General features: G+C 34.9%; 1 protein-coding gene across 1 annotated transcript in view; it reads left to right on the top strand.

Annotated features, from left to right (window-relative positions):
- CHM (CHM Rab escort protein) overlaps positions 1-18,620 on the top strand; it is a 316,852-nt gene that overhangs the window by 165,096 nt on the left and 133,136 nt on the right. The window contains exons 13-14 of the mRNA XM_082447407.1: positions 7,884-7,982; positions 13,351-13,511. Coding sequence (XP_082303533.1) covers positions 7,884-7,982; positions 13,351-13,511 — 260 coding nt within the window. The remainder of the gene's footprint in view (positions 1-7,883; positions 7,983-13,350; positions 13,512-18,620) is intronic.

The raw sequence follows: 18,620 nt of genomic DNA, 5'->3' as shown, positions 1-18,620 counted from the left end.
TATTCCCAACAGAGTAGGAGCGTTCTCTTTTCTCCACCCCCTCTCCGGCATTTATTATTTGTAGTCTTTTCGATGATGGTCATTCTGACTGGTGCGAGGTGGTACCTCATTGTAGTTTTGATTTCCATTTCTCTAATTTTTTTTTTGGAGTATAGTGGATTTACAATGTTGGGTGACTTTCTCCTGTACAGCAAAGTGAATCAGTTATAAATATACATATATCCACTCTTTTTTTAGATTCTTTTCCCATGTAGGCCATTACAGAGTATTGAGTAAAGTTCCCTGTGCTATACAGTATGTCCTTACTAATTATCTATTTTATATATAGTAGTGTGTATATGTCAATCCCAATCTCCCAGTTTATCCCTCCCTCCCTTTCCCCCCAGTAGCCATAAGATTGTTTTCTACATCTGTGACTCTATTTCAGTTCTATAAATAAGTTCATTTGTACCATTTTTTTTAGATTCCACATATAAGTGATATCATATGATATTTGTCTTTCTCTGTCTGACTTACTTCACTCAGTATGACAATCTCTAGGTCCATCCATGTTGTTGCAACTGGCATTATTTTGCTCTTTTTTATAGCTGAGTAATATTCAATTTTATATATACACCACATCTTCTTTATCCATTCCTCTGTTGATGGACATTTGGGTTGCTTCCATGACCTGGCTATTGTAAATAGTGCTGCAATGAACATTGGGGTGCATGTATCCTTTCAAATTACAGTTTTCTTCGGGTATATGCCCAGGAGTGAGATTGCTGAATCATATGGTAGCTCTATTTTTAGTTTTTTAAGGAACCTCCATACTGTTCTCCATAGTGGCTGTACCAATTTGCATTCCCACCAGCAGTGTAGAAGGGCTCCCTTTTCTCCACACCCACTGCAGCATTTATTGTTTGTAGATTTTTTGATGATGGCCATTCTGACTAGTGTGAGGTGATACCTCATTGTAGTTTTGATTTGCATTTGTCTAATAATTAGCGATGTTGAGCATCTTTTCATGTGCTTCTTGGCCATCTGTATGTCTTCTTTGGAGAAATGTCTATTTAGATCTTCCACCCATTTTTTGATCAGTTTTTGTTGTTGTTTTTGTTATTGAGCTGCATGAGCTGTTTGTATATTTTGGAGTTAATCCCTTGTTGGTTGCTTTGTTTGCAAATATTTTCTCCCATTCTGCGGGTTGTCAATTCATTTTGTTTATGGTTTCCTTTGCTGTGCAAAAGCTTTTAAGTTTCATTAGGTCCCACTTGTTTATTTTTGTTTTTATTTTCATTACACTAAGAGGTGGATCCAAAAAGATATTGCTGTGATTTATATAAAAGAGTGTTCTCCCTAGGTTTTCCTCTATGAATTTTATAGTATCTGGCCTTACATTTAGGTCTTTAATCCATACTGAGTTTATTTTTGTGTATAGTGTCAGAGAATGTTCTAATTTCATTCTTTTACATGTAGCTGTCCTGTTTACCCAGCACCACTTATTGAAGAGACTGTCTTTTCTCCATTGTATATTCTTGCCTCCTTTGTCATAGATTAATTGAACATAGGTGCATGGATTTATTTCTGGACGTTGTATCCTGTTCCTATATTTCTGTTTTTGTGCCAGTACCATACTGTCTTGATTACTGTAGCTTTGTAGAATAGTCTGAAGTCAGGGAGCCTGATTCCTCCAGCTCCATTTTTCTTTCTCAAGATTGCTTTGGCTATTTGCGGTCTTCTGTGTTTCCATACAAAGTTTGAAATTTTTTGTTCTAGTTCTGTAAAAAATGCCATTGATAATTTGATAGGGATTGCATCGAATCTGTAGATTCCTTTGGGTTGTCTAGTCATTTTCACAGTATTGATTCTTCCAGTCCAAGAACATGGTATATCTCTCTATCTGTTTGTGTCATCTTTTATTTCTTTCATTAGTATCTTATAGTTTTCTGAGTACAAGTTTTTTTGCCTCCTTAGGTAGATTTATTCCTAGATATTTTATTCTTTTTGATGTGATGGTAAATGGGATTGTTTCCTTAATCTCTCTTTCTGATCTTTCATTATTAGTGTATAGCAAGAGATTTCTGTATCTTGCATCTCTAGCAAATTCATTGATGAGCTCTAGGAGTATTCTGGTAGCATCTTTAGGATTTTCTCTGTATAGGATCATGTCATCTGCAAATAGTGACAGTTTTACTTCTTTTCCAATTTGGATTCCTTTTATTTCTTTTTCTTCTCTGATTGTCATGGCCAGGACTTCCAAAACTATGTTGAATAAAAGTGGCAAGAGAGGACATCCTTGTCTTGTTCCTGATCTTAGAGGAAATGCTTTCAGCTTTTTACCATTGAGTATGATGTTAGCTGTGGGTTTGTCATATATGGCCTCTGTTAGGTTGAGGTAATTTCCCTCTTTGCCCACTTCCTGGAGAGTTTTTATCATAAATGGGTGTTGAATTTTGTCAAAAGTTTTTTCTGCATCTATTGAGATGATCATATGGTTTTTATTCTTCAGTTTGTTAATGTGGTGTATCACATTGATTGCTTTGCATATATTGTACAATCCTTGCATCCCTGGGATAAACCCCACTTGATCATGGTGTATGATCCTTTTAATGTGCTGTTGGATTCTGTTTTCTAGTATTTTGTTGAGAATTTTTGTATCTATGTTCATCAGTGATTTTGGCCTGTGATTTTCCTTTTTTATAGTATCTTTCTCTGGTTTTGGTATCAGGGTGATGGTGGCCTCGTAGAATGAGCTTGAGAGTGTTCCTTCCTCTGCAGTTTTTTGGAAGAGTTTGAGAAGAATAGGTGTTAACTCTTCTCTAAATGTTTAATGGAATTCCCCTGTGAAGCCATCTGGTCCTGGACTCTGTTGGAAGTTTTTAAATTCAGTACTTGTGATTGGTCTGTTCATATTTTCTGTTTCTTCCTGGTTCAGTCTTGGAACATTGTAACTTTCTAAGAATTTGTCCATTTCTTCCAGGTTGTCCATTTTATTGGCATATAGTTGCTTGTGGTAGTCTCTTATGATCTTTTGTATTTCTGTGGTGTCAGTTGTAACTTCTCCTTTTTCATTTCTAATTTTATTGATTTGAGTCATCTCCTGTTTATTTATTTATTTATTTTGATGAGTCTGGCTAAAGGTTTATCAATTTTATCTTCTCAAAGAACCAGCTTTTAGTTTCATTGATCTTTTCTGTTGTTTTCTTTGTTTCTATTTCATTTATTTCAGCTCTGATCTTTATGATTGCTTTCCTTCTACTAACTTTGGGTTTTGTTTGTTATTCTTTCTCTGGTTGCTTAAGGTTTAAGGTTAGGTGTTTATTTGAGTTTTTCTTGTTTCCTGAGGTAAGATTGTATTGCTGTAAACTTGCCTCTTAGAACTGCTTTTGTTGCATCCCATAGGTTTTGGATCGTCGTGTTTTTGTTGTCATTTGTTTCTAGGTATTTTTTGATTTCCTCTTTGATTTCTTCGGTGAACCATTGGTTGTTTAGTAATATATTGTTTAGTCTCCACGTGTTTGTGTTTTTACAGTTTTTTTTTCCTGTAGTTTATTTCTAATCTCACAGTGTTGTGGTCAGAGAAGATGCTTGGTATGATTTCAGTTTTCTTAAATTTACTGAGGCTTGATTTGTGGCCCAGTGTGTGATCTTCCTGGAGACTGTTCCATGTGCACTTGAGAAAAAAATGTATTCTGCTGCTTTCAGATGGAATGCTCTATAAATATCAACTAAATCCATCTGGTCTAATGTGCCACTTAAGACCTGTGTTTCCTTATTGATATTCTGTCTGGATGATCTGTCCATTGGTGTAAGTGGGTTGTTAAAGTCCCCCCACTATTATTGTGTTACTGTCGATTTTCCCTTTTATGGCTGTTAGCATTTGGCTTATATGTTGAGTTGCTCCCACATTTCTCTAATAATTAATAATGTTATGCATTTTGTCATGTGCCTTTTGGCCATATATATGTGTCTTCTTTGGAGAAATGTCTATTTAGGTCTGCCCATTTTTTGATTGGGTTGTTTGTTTCTTGATATTGGGCTGTGTAATTTTTTGTATGTTTTGGAAATTAAGCCCTTATTGGTCACATCACTTGCAAATATTTTCTCCCATTCCGTAGATTGTCTTTTCGTTTTGTTTTGCACAGCTTTTGCTGTGCAAAAGCTTATAAATTTGAATAGGATATTTTGCAGTTTCTTTAATGCCAATACAAAGCTAAATATATTGCCAAGACAAGAATTGTGATAGAGAACACATTTTGTCATCTTTTAGCCCATTAAGCCTTTAAGCAGTTGCTAAATGAAGTAAAAGGAGCATACTTTATAAAAGATAGAGTCAAGGTTTAAACCGTTTTGTGAGTCAGTTATTATCTCACATGATGCCAGTGGCTAATGTTTCCAGTTCTATTGCATCTTCCACAATCTTAGTTATAGTTGTTAATTGGCACTAATGAATGTGATACTTTTAGGAAAGCAGGTGCCCCATCTGATCTAATTTGTGGTCATTTTTAGCATTTACTGAGCAAGTTAGTTTCGTGGAGAGGAGTTAAGGTCACAGAATAGAAAGGAGCATTTTACACAGAGTTAAATTTTGGTAGAAATATGACAACATGTTATATAGGTATGGTTTTGCAATTACATTAACACCTTAAGGTATTGAAACCTTTTTGCTCATGTACCCCTCAAACACGTATAATTTGACATATACAGTTTTTCATCATAAGATTCAAATAATCACCAAGAGTGTAGTTTCTAACATTATAAATGTTGGTATGTAATGGTAAAGTGGTAACATCACCCCTTTAAATGTATTCAATGGAATTTAAGTATCAGAGATATTTGATACCCACTATCACCCACTTCAAATAATAAATGGAAATAGATTTTTTTTTAATTTCCGAAGACAGTAAGCTTAAAAAAATTCCTTCTGGATTCAGTAATTAATCCAATTATATTTGTGCAAAATTAACCAAACTCATAAATATATTACAGTTTTGATAAAGGATTATTAAACACAAAGTAAATTTCTTGAAATGCATTGCTTAATAAAATTGCAGGAGGCGAGGTTGAGCACCTGGACAGTGACTCCCTTAGAGTTATTTACCTTGTGGAAAGTCCTCTTGTATCTTTATACACCTCCCAGTTTGAATGTTGCTGCCTTAAGTGACTAGCTGCACCTTCTACGGGAGATTATTACAGTTACACAACATTGTTCAGTGACTAAGAGCAGGCACCCTAGAGGCAGACCACGTGGGCTTGAATTCCAGCTCTGAGCCCCAGCTCTTCCTTTTAGTAATTGCATAACTTTGAGAAATCTGCTTAACTCCACTGTTCCTCTGTTTTCTCACCTGTAAAATGAAGATAATAGTTGGCTATTGCACAGGTAAAATGAAATAATACTTCTGACATGCTTAGGGTAGTGTCTGACACATGCAAGTTCACCATACAGTAAATTCTAGATAATCTTTTAAATTCTTTTGAGAATTTTAAAGATATATCTTAAAGCGTCTGTGAGCATTTCTCAGGCAGATTTAAATAATTTGAGGATTATCCACTTATGCTTTCCTTACTTCTACCATGGTCAGTCAGATAATTTTTCCACACTTCATATAAGTAACTAGTAAAATTTTCCCTATGCATGTGTATGCATACATATATTTGTATGCACATGTATGTCTTCCTAAGACTGTGAGTACTTAATGTCTGCTCATGGCAGGGAAGCGAATTGTCTTTAGCCACAAATGTTTATTAAACACCTATTGAAAAGTAAAAGTTATATTCGACAAAGAGGAAAACTGACTCTAAAACTTGCCCTTGCTAAAGACTTATGAGCTGTATGAAGATTAATAAACCAATTTTGAAAATAATCTGAATTTTAAAAAAATAATACAATCAACCTCTGATTTGAAAAGAAGCAATAAATTGAGAGTAACCTATACAAGGAAGTGACATAGATAACAGGAAAAGCGGGTAATAAGCAGGGAGAAAAAATAGTTGTTCGTATCTTAAATTTGTAAATGAATTAATAATGTAGCATCTAAGCAGAATCAAGGTATTAGAATTCAAGGTATAGATGTCTTAATTTTTCCTTCTAAGAATTGTAATAAAACTTATTAAGTACAAGATGATAATCTGACTTTATTACTAGAAATTTTTGCTAGCATTCCATGAACTGAATGAACTCTGTTACACTGTTAGGAAACATAAGGATATAGTTACTCTGGTGTATTTCTTTTATATATCCTGATTTATAGAACTAGTAGTTTACCGTTAAGATATTTTTGAAAATATACTGTTTTATTTATATTCATGTTCATCTGCTTTTCCCCCTAGTGTACGTTAATTGAATAGGAAAGAACTAGAAAATTGAGAACTTTGACATGAACGTTGGTATTTTGTGAGACTGTGGGATAATAGAGACAGGACAGTTTCTCTCAAGTGTTACATCAGAGATTTCTGCCTTTATAGTTATATACTCTGTTTAATTCAGCATTTATCTAGGGACTTTAAACTCCCTCCCTACCAAAGTTATATTGCATTTGAAAATTTTAAGTTCATTAGGAATAATTTTGTTGTAAAGGTTATTATACCTTTTGAAATACTGTATATCCTTCAATATCCCAGAACCAATGGGAATCATTGTTATATTCATATAAAAACATTGCTTAAATAAGGTAGATATTTTATTAGGCCATATATAAGACAGGAACTTTCTTAGAATATCACTTTCTTTGGTGCACCTGGAAAAAAATACTACAAAATTTGATTTTAGCTCACATGGTTAAGAGTCCCTTTATGCTTAGATATATTTTAGAGTAGAATGTGGAATTAATTTTAATAAAGAGAATTCTATTCTGATGTTGCGCTTCCATGATAAACTTTGAACCATGTTCCTGGGGTTTAAAAAAGTCTACTAGCTTAAAGTAAACTTTTAGAAAAGAAGTGCATGTACTTCTCTACTGGTGTTTTAGGAGTAGGAATGTCTCAGTTCTTATACTTTTCTCTAATATATATTCTTTCTGCCATAATTCTGTTCTGCCCTAAACCCTTTCCAAAACCACAAGAATTACTCCCATTTAGGGATCCCCTTAGTTCTTCCTTTCAGTATGTAGAACCTTTTGTCCTTCCTTTGCCCTTTGTATGTAGGCCTTTAGGAATTCTAAGTGCCTTAGGCTACAGTATTTCACTTCTGTGAAGGACCTTTTTTGTACATGATATTCTCTAACCCAAACATTCTCTGAGGTCTGGGCCCCATGAACCTGTAAATGCAAAACAAAGTGATTTGGAAATCCTGAAAATATTACACAAGTTTTGACTTGTGCCATATTATGGACTTTTAAGTATATGTATGATTCAAACTAAGCTAACAGTGTTCCCTAAAAAACTTTCTTAGAGAACCCTATAATGAATAGATGATTTGTTTTTAACTTATCAGTAAAGTTTGTATAAATGGGTTTTTCTGTCTGAAGAATATTGTGTGTTCTCTAGGTAAAAAAAATAGTCCACTTTTAGTCTTTTTTATACAATATTTTGCTTAGCAATCCTTTATCCACCCTCGCTGGGAATGTTATAAGGATAGCTTAAGCTCTTTCTATGAATAAATGGTTTCCTAAGCTTTTTTATCTTGCTGGTTTTACATAACCATCAACTGGTACTTAGTCTTGAGTCTTAGTGTGCTCCCTCTTGGTTATTAGTTAACATATATATTTCACTATTTTTTTAACACACATAGCATATTGTTATGGTTTTTACATGTCCCCCATCACTAGATTATAAAGTTCTTAAAGGCAGGAGCCATGACATGCTTGGCTCTATTCCGCATGGCACCAGCTTAGTGCCTTGAATATGAGTACACAGTGAAATTTGTGATAAGCAGGAACTCAAAATATTTTTTTTTTAAACAGATTTGGTTCATTTGACTTGTACATCTTCTAAAACAGCAAGAGAAGATTTAGAACCAGTTGTGCAGAAATTGTTTACTCCATATACCGAAAAGGAGATAGGTAAGAACAATAATCAGTGATTCATGATGGAAAGGTAATGTGACCACTTTATTCCTCTTTAGAGATCTCAGGAAGGTTTCTGCAACCTGAATTGAAAGGTGATGTATTCAGCACCAGTGCTTACATGTTTTACTAGGATGACTAAGCACATTCTCTTCCTAAAAATGGGGAAATATTTATAATGATAAGGGAAAAAGCTACATCTCACACACAATGTATATAATTAAGTGCAAAAACATACATTTATATGTGTACATACTCATATGCATAGAAAAAAGACTGTCAGGAAATCTCTCAATTTTGGTGGGATTATGTATAATTTTTTTTCCTTTTAATTTTCTTTATTTTATAGATGTTGTATGAAGAGCATATATTCCTTTATCAGAAAAAGTTATCTTCATTTATAAAGAAAAAAAAAACTTAGTTCAACTGAGAGAAGGTTCAGCTATTAATTGGCAAACATAGGAATCCTTCCTAACCAATAATTGTCTTTTCATGCATAGCATGCTAGTGATGTGATAAATATTTAGCTTTCAAAACATATATGCCACTTTGCTGCCTACTCATGGTGGAAAGATGTTTTTCAACCACGAATTTTTTAACTTTTCTCCCCGCATCATAGGGTAGCCCTTGTAGCTGTGAATGGAGCAAATTGTAGTGAATTCTATGTGTAGGTGATCAAAACATGGCCTGATGGATCTTATCATTTATATGAAGTGACGGTGATTTTCATTAAGGATTTGGATGTCCACTTGAATCCTGGCCAGTTCATTAATTCATATATCTTCATTTTCTTTGGATGTTATGTTTGTTCAGGCAACCATTTATTTACCCCTACCTATTGTATTTCCTTTTAGTTCATCTTCTGTGTGTCTTGTTTGTTTTCTTTGCAAGATAGTGCATAAAGGGGCATTTACATTTACATAGGAAAACAAACTGCTCCATTCTCAGGAGCTAATATCAATATAATTAATTTTTGGGGGGGCTGCTTGAATCAAATTCTGCAATCTGAAAATTTACTTCACTTTAGTTTGGAATTTAATTTGTTTCATATTTACTTTTTTTTTCATTGGAAAGTCTCATATAAATGTATTGTTAAAAATTTGATTGCAGAGTTACGGTACACAATAATATTCCTAAATGTAAAATGGAATCATAGTTTTATCTTTGGCTTTAGTTACCTTGCTTATAAAAACTCAGAATTCCTTCTTTATTTCTGAATTTTTTCATAACTTTTGGTTGTAATTTCATTGTGTGGTGGTCCCAAATAATATACTAAATTTGAATATTGTATCATTGCTCTTCACTTTTTAAATGCATTTTCTTTTTTTAAAAATCGAGATGGGGAAATTACATATTCATTACTTAGCATCCTCTAGCCATTTTAGATTTTTAAACATTAATCTTAATGGTTAATGTGATCCCATTTTGAAATGATGTATTGTTTAGAACCTGAGTGAAATTCTTTAGTAAGAACTATGTGCTCAGAGGGGTCCTCAGGTGCACTGAGGCACTGAAAAGCCAGTTTTCACTGACACATAGGCCTTTTTATCATCAGGATGAAGTAGTGGTCATATTTTAATTAAAATGTCAGAACAAATACTGTTGGAGTTATTGAAAATGAATCACCAGATAAAGTGAGCACTGGGCCATGGCAGGTCAAAGAGGCAAAGTCACCTGGAGAAGAGAACTCAATTCATTTTCCTGCCTAAATGAGGAAGAAGGAACTTTATGAGCAATATGAACTTTTAATACATTAAAGCACATTCTTCTCTGTAGCAAAAGCCCCTATTTTCACAGATTGATGGCTTTTACTATTATGTTTTAATTATTTGACAATGATATGAAACTCTATGCTTTAAAGCTTTATAAATATTTTGTTTTAAAACGTGTGCCAGAGGAATAACATTATTTAAGCTTATTTTCTTTTTATTCGACTTCTATGTTCTGTGTAGTGCTGTGCTTCATGAGCTTTTGTGAAAGTCAGCCTAGTCACTTTGCAATGAAGTATATTTATCGTATTAAAAGATAATGTTCTCTTCTCAAACACGGTACTTCTTTGCCTTTGTATCTGAGGAATCCAATAGCCTTGTGAAGGTATTCCTTCTATTCCCTCTCTTTCTTACTTGTTCATGTTTAAGATATCAGCTGGAGCTCTTGACATATGCTCTGTCTTAAGAAGCAGTTGTACTAGTACTTCTAAGAGCCCTACTTCCCAGGCTCCTTTAAGAACATCAGAGATCTCTAAACTCTTCCCTACTTCACAGTCCAAGGAAATTTCAGATACTTTATGCTTAATAAACCAGATTCTGCAGGTGAGAAAATGAGGTGATTGCTCACCATTCATATGTGCATTAATTCTTCCAGATTCCATAATATCCTTCAAAGCACGGGTAGAACTTTCCTAAGTGGTTTCTTATTTTACCCAGGAAATTGAGATTTTTCCATACAAATTGAAGCAAGAATTTCATTAGTACAATATCTTCAAATGTCTGCAGTGTAATATCATCACTGCACCATCTTCTTTCTCTTTTTCGCTCCATTGGGCACAGCATGTGGCGTTATCTCATTCTATCTCATTCAGTTCCTATCTCAAAAAAGCAGCACTGCCTAAAAACAGGAATTCCCCTTATAGGTGTCATTTTGAAATAGGTGGCTGGTGAGGGTGTTTTTACTGAGCTGAGAAGTAAAATGCCTTATCTTAATTCCTTTTTGTATTTGTTGTGTCCAGTCTAGGTCACAGCTGTGGCAGTCTCCTACTCTCTTGGTCTTGTGCTACTGTGCTATGTTGCTAAAATAGTTCACTCTCTCCCTAAACATGGCATGCAGCTATAGACTATTTGTTGCTTTTATTTGGTGTGCCACTGTTGATTTTCTTCAGCCTACTTTATTCTGTACTTGCCCCAGTTTAATTCGCCCAAGATTTTATTCTAAATTACCTATTACTTGTTTAGTCCTTTGCACAATCTAATTGAATGAAATGAGCTATTACAGAAAACCAATTCTGTTTCTGGCCAACTGATGTATTCCTAGCCAAACCTCGACAGCTTTAATATTTTTTTGACAATTTTGCACTGCACAATTGCATGTTATTTTTCCAGCTATCTCTCTGCCTTCCAGCTGGCCTCAAAGAAAGATGAAGCAATTACATGTTTCTTTGAGGGTTTTAAGGTCAAAGCCCGATAACTCCCTTGTATCTAGAGCATTTATCTTCAGCCTATGTCAACTTTTCATCTTCCTCTCGGTTTCTTTTCAAAACTTCAACCTCTATGAAATTTCTTTCCTATAATTGAATTATTCACTTCCCCTAACTTTTATTGAGTGAAAGCCCTCCTCTGAGCTGGAAGTTTCATAAAATATAAGATAAGCTCTCTTAGTATATGCTTAGAAATGGAATGAGCAATATTAAAGGACTTCCAGACCTTAGCTCACTTTTCTGCAATGCTCCTAGAGTCTGGTTTCACAAGTGATAGGCAGTATGTTTAACTATCTTCCTGTAAGATTTACTGAAACTAAACTCACCAATAAATTTACTAAGAGCCACATGGTTTTAGCTGTGAAATATGAGTCTCTTATGTTCCTTTGTTTTGTCAGTAAGTAGGTTTTGCCACCTATTGTGTGCTTTACATGAAGTTAGTGATACCTTAGACTCATAGATCTTAGCATTAGAAAGGGGCATCTTAAAGGATCACTTCATCCAGAGTTTCTTCATCCTATCACATTAATAATTATGGATTATTCAGGATGAACTAGAAAAAGAACATATTTGGTATTGTTGTAGTGGAGATATTTTAAATTAAGTATAATAAAAAACCTATTTGTCCTGAATTGGGGAATGGGACATTCTTTTTAACTGAGGAACGCAATTTGCTAACTTTTCTACACTAATTATAAATCTACCAATAAGAGTTAATTAACTAGATAATTATACCTTTAGAATTTTCTTTATGATTCACAAGGTGCCTTATGGTCTTGGGTAATAGTCATTCACATCCTTTATTATCATTGTACAGAATTTGAATTTTTCTTCAGATCCAGGCTAAGAAAACACTGTAGTCAATAAATATATTAACAGCAATATTTTCTGTTTTCAACCAAAGAAAATGTAATTATAACACTTCTAAAGAAGAGAGGCATAGAAATAATTATTAAGGTAGAAAGGATTAGGCTTTAGGTATTGAGATTAAGAGAGCTGGATCTTTTAATAAGCACATCATGCTTTGATTATACCTGAAAGCAGAATTAAAATTGGTTCAGAAATTATTCATTGAGCATCTGTTATGTGCTAGGCTCTGTATTAGGGAGCATGAAAGAGCAAGAGAATAGGGACTAAGTCTACTTCATCTTTGTATCCCCAGCTCCTAGCCTGATGCCTAACACATAATAGATGCTTGCTGTAAATGAGAGAATGTGCACTGAAAACAGCTTACAGTCTCATAATCATATTTTTGTTATTTGTTTGTTGGTTGGCATTACTTTTGTAATCTAGTAGGACAGAGTGTTAGTGAGTTAGGATATCCAATTTTTAATCCTGTATATACTATTTTTTCATAACAGCTTTATTGAGCGTCACATACCATACAATTCACCCATTTAAAGTATAAAATCCAATGTTTTTTAATGTATTGTTCAAACATCACCACAGTCAATTTTAGAATATTTCCATCACTCCAAAAAGAAACCCATACCCCATACCCATTAGCCATTAACCTGCACTGACCCTCAATTCCCCCACAGCCCTAGGTAACCCTAATCTACTTCCTGTCTTTTTTTGAGGGGGGTGAGGCGGGCATGCCACGCAGCTTGTGGGATCTTAGTTCCCCAACCAAGGATTGAACCTGGGCCTCGGCAGTGAAAGCACTGAGTCCTAACCACTGGACCGCCAGGGAATTCCCCTACTTCCTGTCTTTATAGATTTCTCTATTCTGGTCATCACATAATCCTGTATATAGTATTGACTTACTTTATAATTTTTTAAGTTGGTTTATCCATGTGAAACATAAGAAAATCAATTTATGTTAACTGCTCACTTCATTGGCATAATTTAAAGATGAATGTGATCATAAGCGCTTTCATACTGGTGATGAGAAGAGAAATCCAAGGGAACATGGTTGGAGTTAAATCTAAGTAACTTACTAATAATCAAAATAATTTTTAAAATCTAACTTGTCTTAGGTTGAAAAGCCATCATTGCTTGAAATATACACATGTATTAGAGTGTGTGGATACAGATTTACTATAGTTTACATACAAAGCTCTGATTTACTACAATATATAGTCGTAGCTTTGTTAGCAACTGGCTACATGTTGTAGTAATTGAGAGGCATGTTGTGCTTTAGATGTAAGTAAAATTTATGTCTACATTTAGAAAATGAAGAAGTTGAAAAGCCAAGACTTCTGTGGGCTCTTTACTTCAATATGAGAGATTCTTCAGACGTCAGCAGGAACTCTTATAATGATTTACCATCCAACGTTTATGTCTGCTCTGGCCCAGACTGTGCTTTAGGAAATGATAATGCAGTCAAACAGGTAAGGCTGTTGGTGTTTCTTGGTTTTATGTTAGGAAGTTGGTGTGGTAGGGAAAGTGAATTGTTTTTTCCTCTAGGAGGTGGGAAAAGAAACTAAAAAAGCATCTCTCTCATTTAATACCATCTCTGCAATTTGCCCCTAAACTTTTGCTCGGTGAACAACAAAGCCACTTTAATATCAAATATTTTCACATTCTTGAATATAATGATGAACTACAAGAGATTATTATGAGTTCCATTGTGGGAATAAAGATAGAAGATGTTAGAAATACATATTCAGAAAAATGAATTTATAATGCCAGTATTCTAAAGAAACATTGCTTCTAATTTAAATGGTGGCCTATCATTGTATTTTGAAATACACAAACTTTTTCCTCTGTAAACTTGAGTCATTTCATAAGGAGTGTAACTAGTAAGGCATACAAAATGTATTTTTAAAATGGCACATTTTTAAGGCACATTCTTAACCATGGAAAAGAACATGTAGTTTTTCACAATTAACATGATTCCTTTCATGTTTTGACACAAGCTGGTGTCCCAAAGCTACTATAATAGATGCTGAGGAGTAGCACTCCTGGGCAGGGCTATGAATAGGTACGGGGCAGGTGACACAAAATGCCAAAAGTGAATTATGAGTCTACTAAGCTGAAAATTCATATGCATGTACAAACACACTTTTCTGTGCTTGACAGGAAGAGAAGAGCAGAAAATACTGTTTTTTAAGGTATAAGTCTAAACTTTTCACCAATATAGTTGGCGCATCTGTTTATTGAATCAATAAATGGATAATTTAACGTTGTTCTAAGACCACAGATGGAAGTTTCATTCCCACTAGTGGTAGGGATCTTATAGGAGCAGATGGCCTTTTTGAGCCTTTAATCTAATTTTTAGGCATAGCAGCAAGGCCATGACCTATACATTTACAGTTTTTTACCAGATTCTTTGTTTCTCATCTTCAGAGTCTAGTGGTGATCCAGGATAATCATATTTAGTCAGTGATAACAAACAAAAATAGGAAGTCACATCTCTCATCCATCATTTATTCTGTTAGTTTAATAGCAACTCAGGATGGTTCAATATGTACATTTATGGCTTAAAATGGCCAAGTCAGTTTTGCTTTGATGGTCCATTTTTTTCCAAGAAGAAATTACCAGCAAGTTATCAGCCAGGTAACTTTATTCCTGAGTGAACTTTAATGGGTTTTTTTAACCAAAATGGAAGGCCTTAAATAAGGACTTAATATAGAAGTGCTAATGTGATCTAAACTGCAAGCTAAAAGATTATAATTAAAGGATAATTTTATCATGACATATTGATTCCCAAGAAGATAGACTTGAGTACAGTGTTTTCACAGAAGAAAACAGTAATAATGCTAGTTTGGGTGCTAATTATTATATACTATTAATTATAAGTAGGTTTATATTTGTTATACAGCTTTTAACCTCACATCAGTTTTGGGAGAAATATTATAATGCCTACCTTAAAGGACATCAATAATAACATTTAAAAATAGCCAGTTTATTCAGATAAACTGTGTTCTAATTCCAGTGTATCATGCTGTGTTCATCCCAAACACTAACTGATGACTCTGTTTTCCAAATTGTCTCTAAAAGCCCTCAGAACATCACCTAAGCTTTGCCTGTGTAGGAAATATAGGTACCTGCAGATTTCATTTTTCTTTCTTTCTCTTTTTTTTTTTTGAAATAAAATGCTTCATTTTGCTAGTTGGCAAGTTTGCATCTGCCCTTCTTATTTGTAAGTGTATAGATGTTGAATAACATAGACCTATCTCTCTTGTGTTCATATGAAGCTATTTATGATTTGAAGACATATGAAAAATATAAAGTAATCTGATCTGTTTATTACTTACAAGTTAAAAGTTGTGTGCAGGAGCATACCAAGATATTCCCTATTATGTGAATCTTTCTGTGACTTGCTAGTTTTTGTAGTTTATGTTACTCCAGTTTTTTTCTGAACCTGACATAGATATTTCTTTTCTTAATACAGGGAGTGTTTCATTTACCCACAGATACTGATGAACAGACTGGTCTATAGTCCCTACTTGTCTGTACTCCCAAGCCAGTGATAGCTCCCTCCTTCTTCAGGAGCCCCCATTGCCTAGGAGCTGCCACTGCCTTGGGAACAAGAATAGTTAAATAGTACTGTACTCTGTATTATACTTAAGGTATGAAATGGGTTATATTGGCTGATGTGGACTGGGCTGGCAGTCTAACCACCATGTAGAATGTTGTTCATATGGACAGATCAGCAACTTGCTTATGACTTTTGGTACATAATTTGTAAGTTGAAGACCAGCTTTATAGGTCGTAGGAACTGTCAAGTTGCTCACATAGTGCAGTAGCATTCACTTTCTCAAGCCATTGAGGGAGAGGGCAATTTTAGGTGTCATATCTTCTGAAGCTTCCATTCATTGAGCATTTTCTATATGCCAGGCATTGTCCTAATCATCTCATATATATTATTGTATTTGGTTCTCACAACAACCCTATGAGGTAAGTATCTGTGACATCCCCCCCATTTTACAGATGAGGAAACTAAGCCCCAAAGGGGCTAAATAACTTTTCCAGAGATCACATAGCTGGTAAATTTTTTATCCAAGATTTAACCTCAAGTCTGTTGGACCCCAGTGCTTGTACACTCATCTAGTATACTATGCTACTTTCAACTCGTTAATGCAGATACATCCTAAATACATTAAACTGCTAGACTGACAAAATATTTGTTTGTTTTGTGTAGATGTATGTTAAAGAAACATAGGAATACCTAAATAACTCAATGTGTCCTCTCTGTACTTCCCAATATAAGGAAACTAATTCACAATATAATTAGCCCTTTTTAATTATTTTAACCACATGAAAGTCTTTACCCTTTAAGCTAACTTCTGGCTTTAAAAGAGCAAGGAAGATTAAAAGTTGACAATTAAGTACTCTGAACCAACCTCTTGGTGACAACTCTTAGAACTGGGGCTTAGTTGGCAAATGAAATGAAGTTCACCAAGAATCATTAGACAGACCTTCCAGAAAGTGGCAGTTGACCCTAAAAGGTTCCAGCAGTTGGAAAGAGGAGAGACTTGGGAAAGGCTGGAGTCTGGCTGTAGGAAATTGGCATCAGAGAGGGCCAATGGCAGTGAGCTGAAGGTGGGATTTCCACAAGCAGGTAGAACACAAATAAAAGCAGGACGGCAACCTGCAATTGGTTGGCGGTCTTAGGACACACATTGTTCATGACAGGGATATACAAAAACAGGTCGAGTGGGATCCAGCCACAGGGACTGGAGTTCAGGAGAAAATCTATCCTACAGGGAGGTGGCAAAAGGGAGACAAGGTGTGAGATACAGAGGAATTGGAGTAGAAGTAAGAGGAACAGTAATAATAATAGTAATAATGATAATTGTTACAATATTTATATTCAACATTTGTATAATATACGGTTTCTAAAGTTCTTCCATTTATATATATAATATATATATAATATATATATATTATATATATAAATATATATATATAAAAAGAGAGAAAGAGAGATTCTACTCCATGCCTGGCACTAAGGATTCAGAGTTAACTAAAACCCAGTCATTATTCCTGGGTGAATCACTGTCTGGTAAAGGAGAAAAACGTGTAAACAAATGACATTGCAGTGCGGTATATGCAATAAGAGAATGATATCGAAAGTATAAAAGTAATATAGAGGAGCCATGAGTTGTATCTAGGAGTCAGAGAACCTTACAGGGAAGAATATAAAAGATGAGTAGCAATTCTTCATCCAAGTGATAGACAATCAAATTGATAGCATTTGCACCAGCCCAGGGTGTAACCATCATGGTATGTTTAAGAAAGTACCAATAAACAGGTAACAGTGTAGCAAAAAGCCTGAGAGGCAGAGATGGGATGAAGAAGAAGACGATGAGACCAGAGAAGATAGGCCTGAAGGGTGTTGTTTGCCATAATAAGTATCTTGGATTTTTATCCTGTTAGAAGAGTTTTAAGCCAAAAAAAGGCATAAACAGAATTTCATTTTCCACTGACCCTTCTAAGGGCAACATAAAGATGGATTACACAGGGGAACCCTAGAGGCAAAGTGACCAGTCCAGTTCTGAGATATTGCAGTTGTCCAGGGGAAAGATGATGCATGTCTGGTCTATGTCTCTAGTGGAGGAACAGGTGGAGTCAAGAACTAAGAGATAAAATTGATAGGATTGGCTGATTGATTGCATGCAGAGAGTAAAGGAGAAGGAGAACTTCTATAGGCAGACAAGGTAGAGATAACAGACACAATGACCATTAGAGGAACTAAAGTGTGAGGTAGAGGCTCTGTCTGACCTCAGTCCTGCTTCTAGGGACTAAATGTCTCCAGCAAAGATGTATATGGTAAGACCCCAGGATGGAAGCAAAGCAGGCATCTCAAATATTTAATTTCAAAATATCCATAATAAAATGGCATGTCTAAAAATATAACTTTGAACTATACTTAAGAAGGAAAGAAGCTATTTTTCTCTCCCTGCCCCTTCTTTCAACTCCACATCAAAGCTCAAAAGTTTCTGCTTAACCAACCCTTCACCCTATCCCAAAGATACTGGTTTTATTCACCTGATGTAGGAGTTTACCAGCTATAGATGGCCAAATGGCAAATAATTTCGATTTTGCAGCCCATATAATGTATTTTGCAACTACTCAACTCCACCATTGCAGTGCAAAAGCAGCCGTAGACCATAGATAAATGAATGAGAGTAACTGTCCCAATAAAGCTTTATTTATGAAAACAGGCAGCAGACTGGATCTGGCATGTGGGCCATAGTTGTCAACTCCTGGCGTAATGGATGACCTTGCGTGTAGTTTGGGAAGAAGGGTTGAAGTGGTACAGACAGACATTGTAACCTTTAAAGCAAAACAAGCATATGTTTAAAACCCTTTAATGACGTTCTTTTACCAGTAGGCTAGAGTGCAAGCTCCCTAGCCTGTCAGGGACCCTTATCTAACAAAGAACTTTATTCATCTAAATAATAGTAGGAATATGTTTAGAATAGAATAACAGTGCTACCAGCCACATTTACTTTCTTGTATGTGTGTGTATTTGTTGTTAATTAAGATCA

Source organism: Balaenoptera physalus (assembly GCF_965194825.1).
Source record: "Balaenoptera physalus genome assembly, chromosome: X".
NCBI lineage: Eukaryota > Metazoa > Chordata > Mammalia > Artiodactyla > Balaenopteridae > Balaenoptera > Balaenoptera physalus.
Note: the sequence above shows the minus strand (reverse complement) of the source record. Positions and strands in the feature narration are given on the sequence as shown.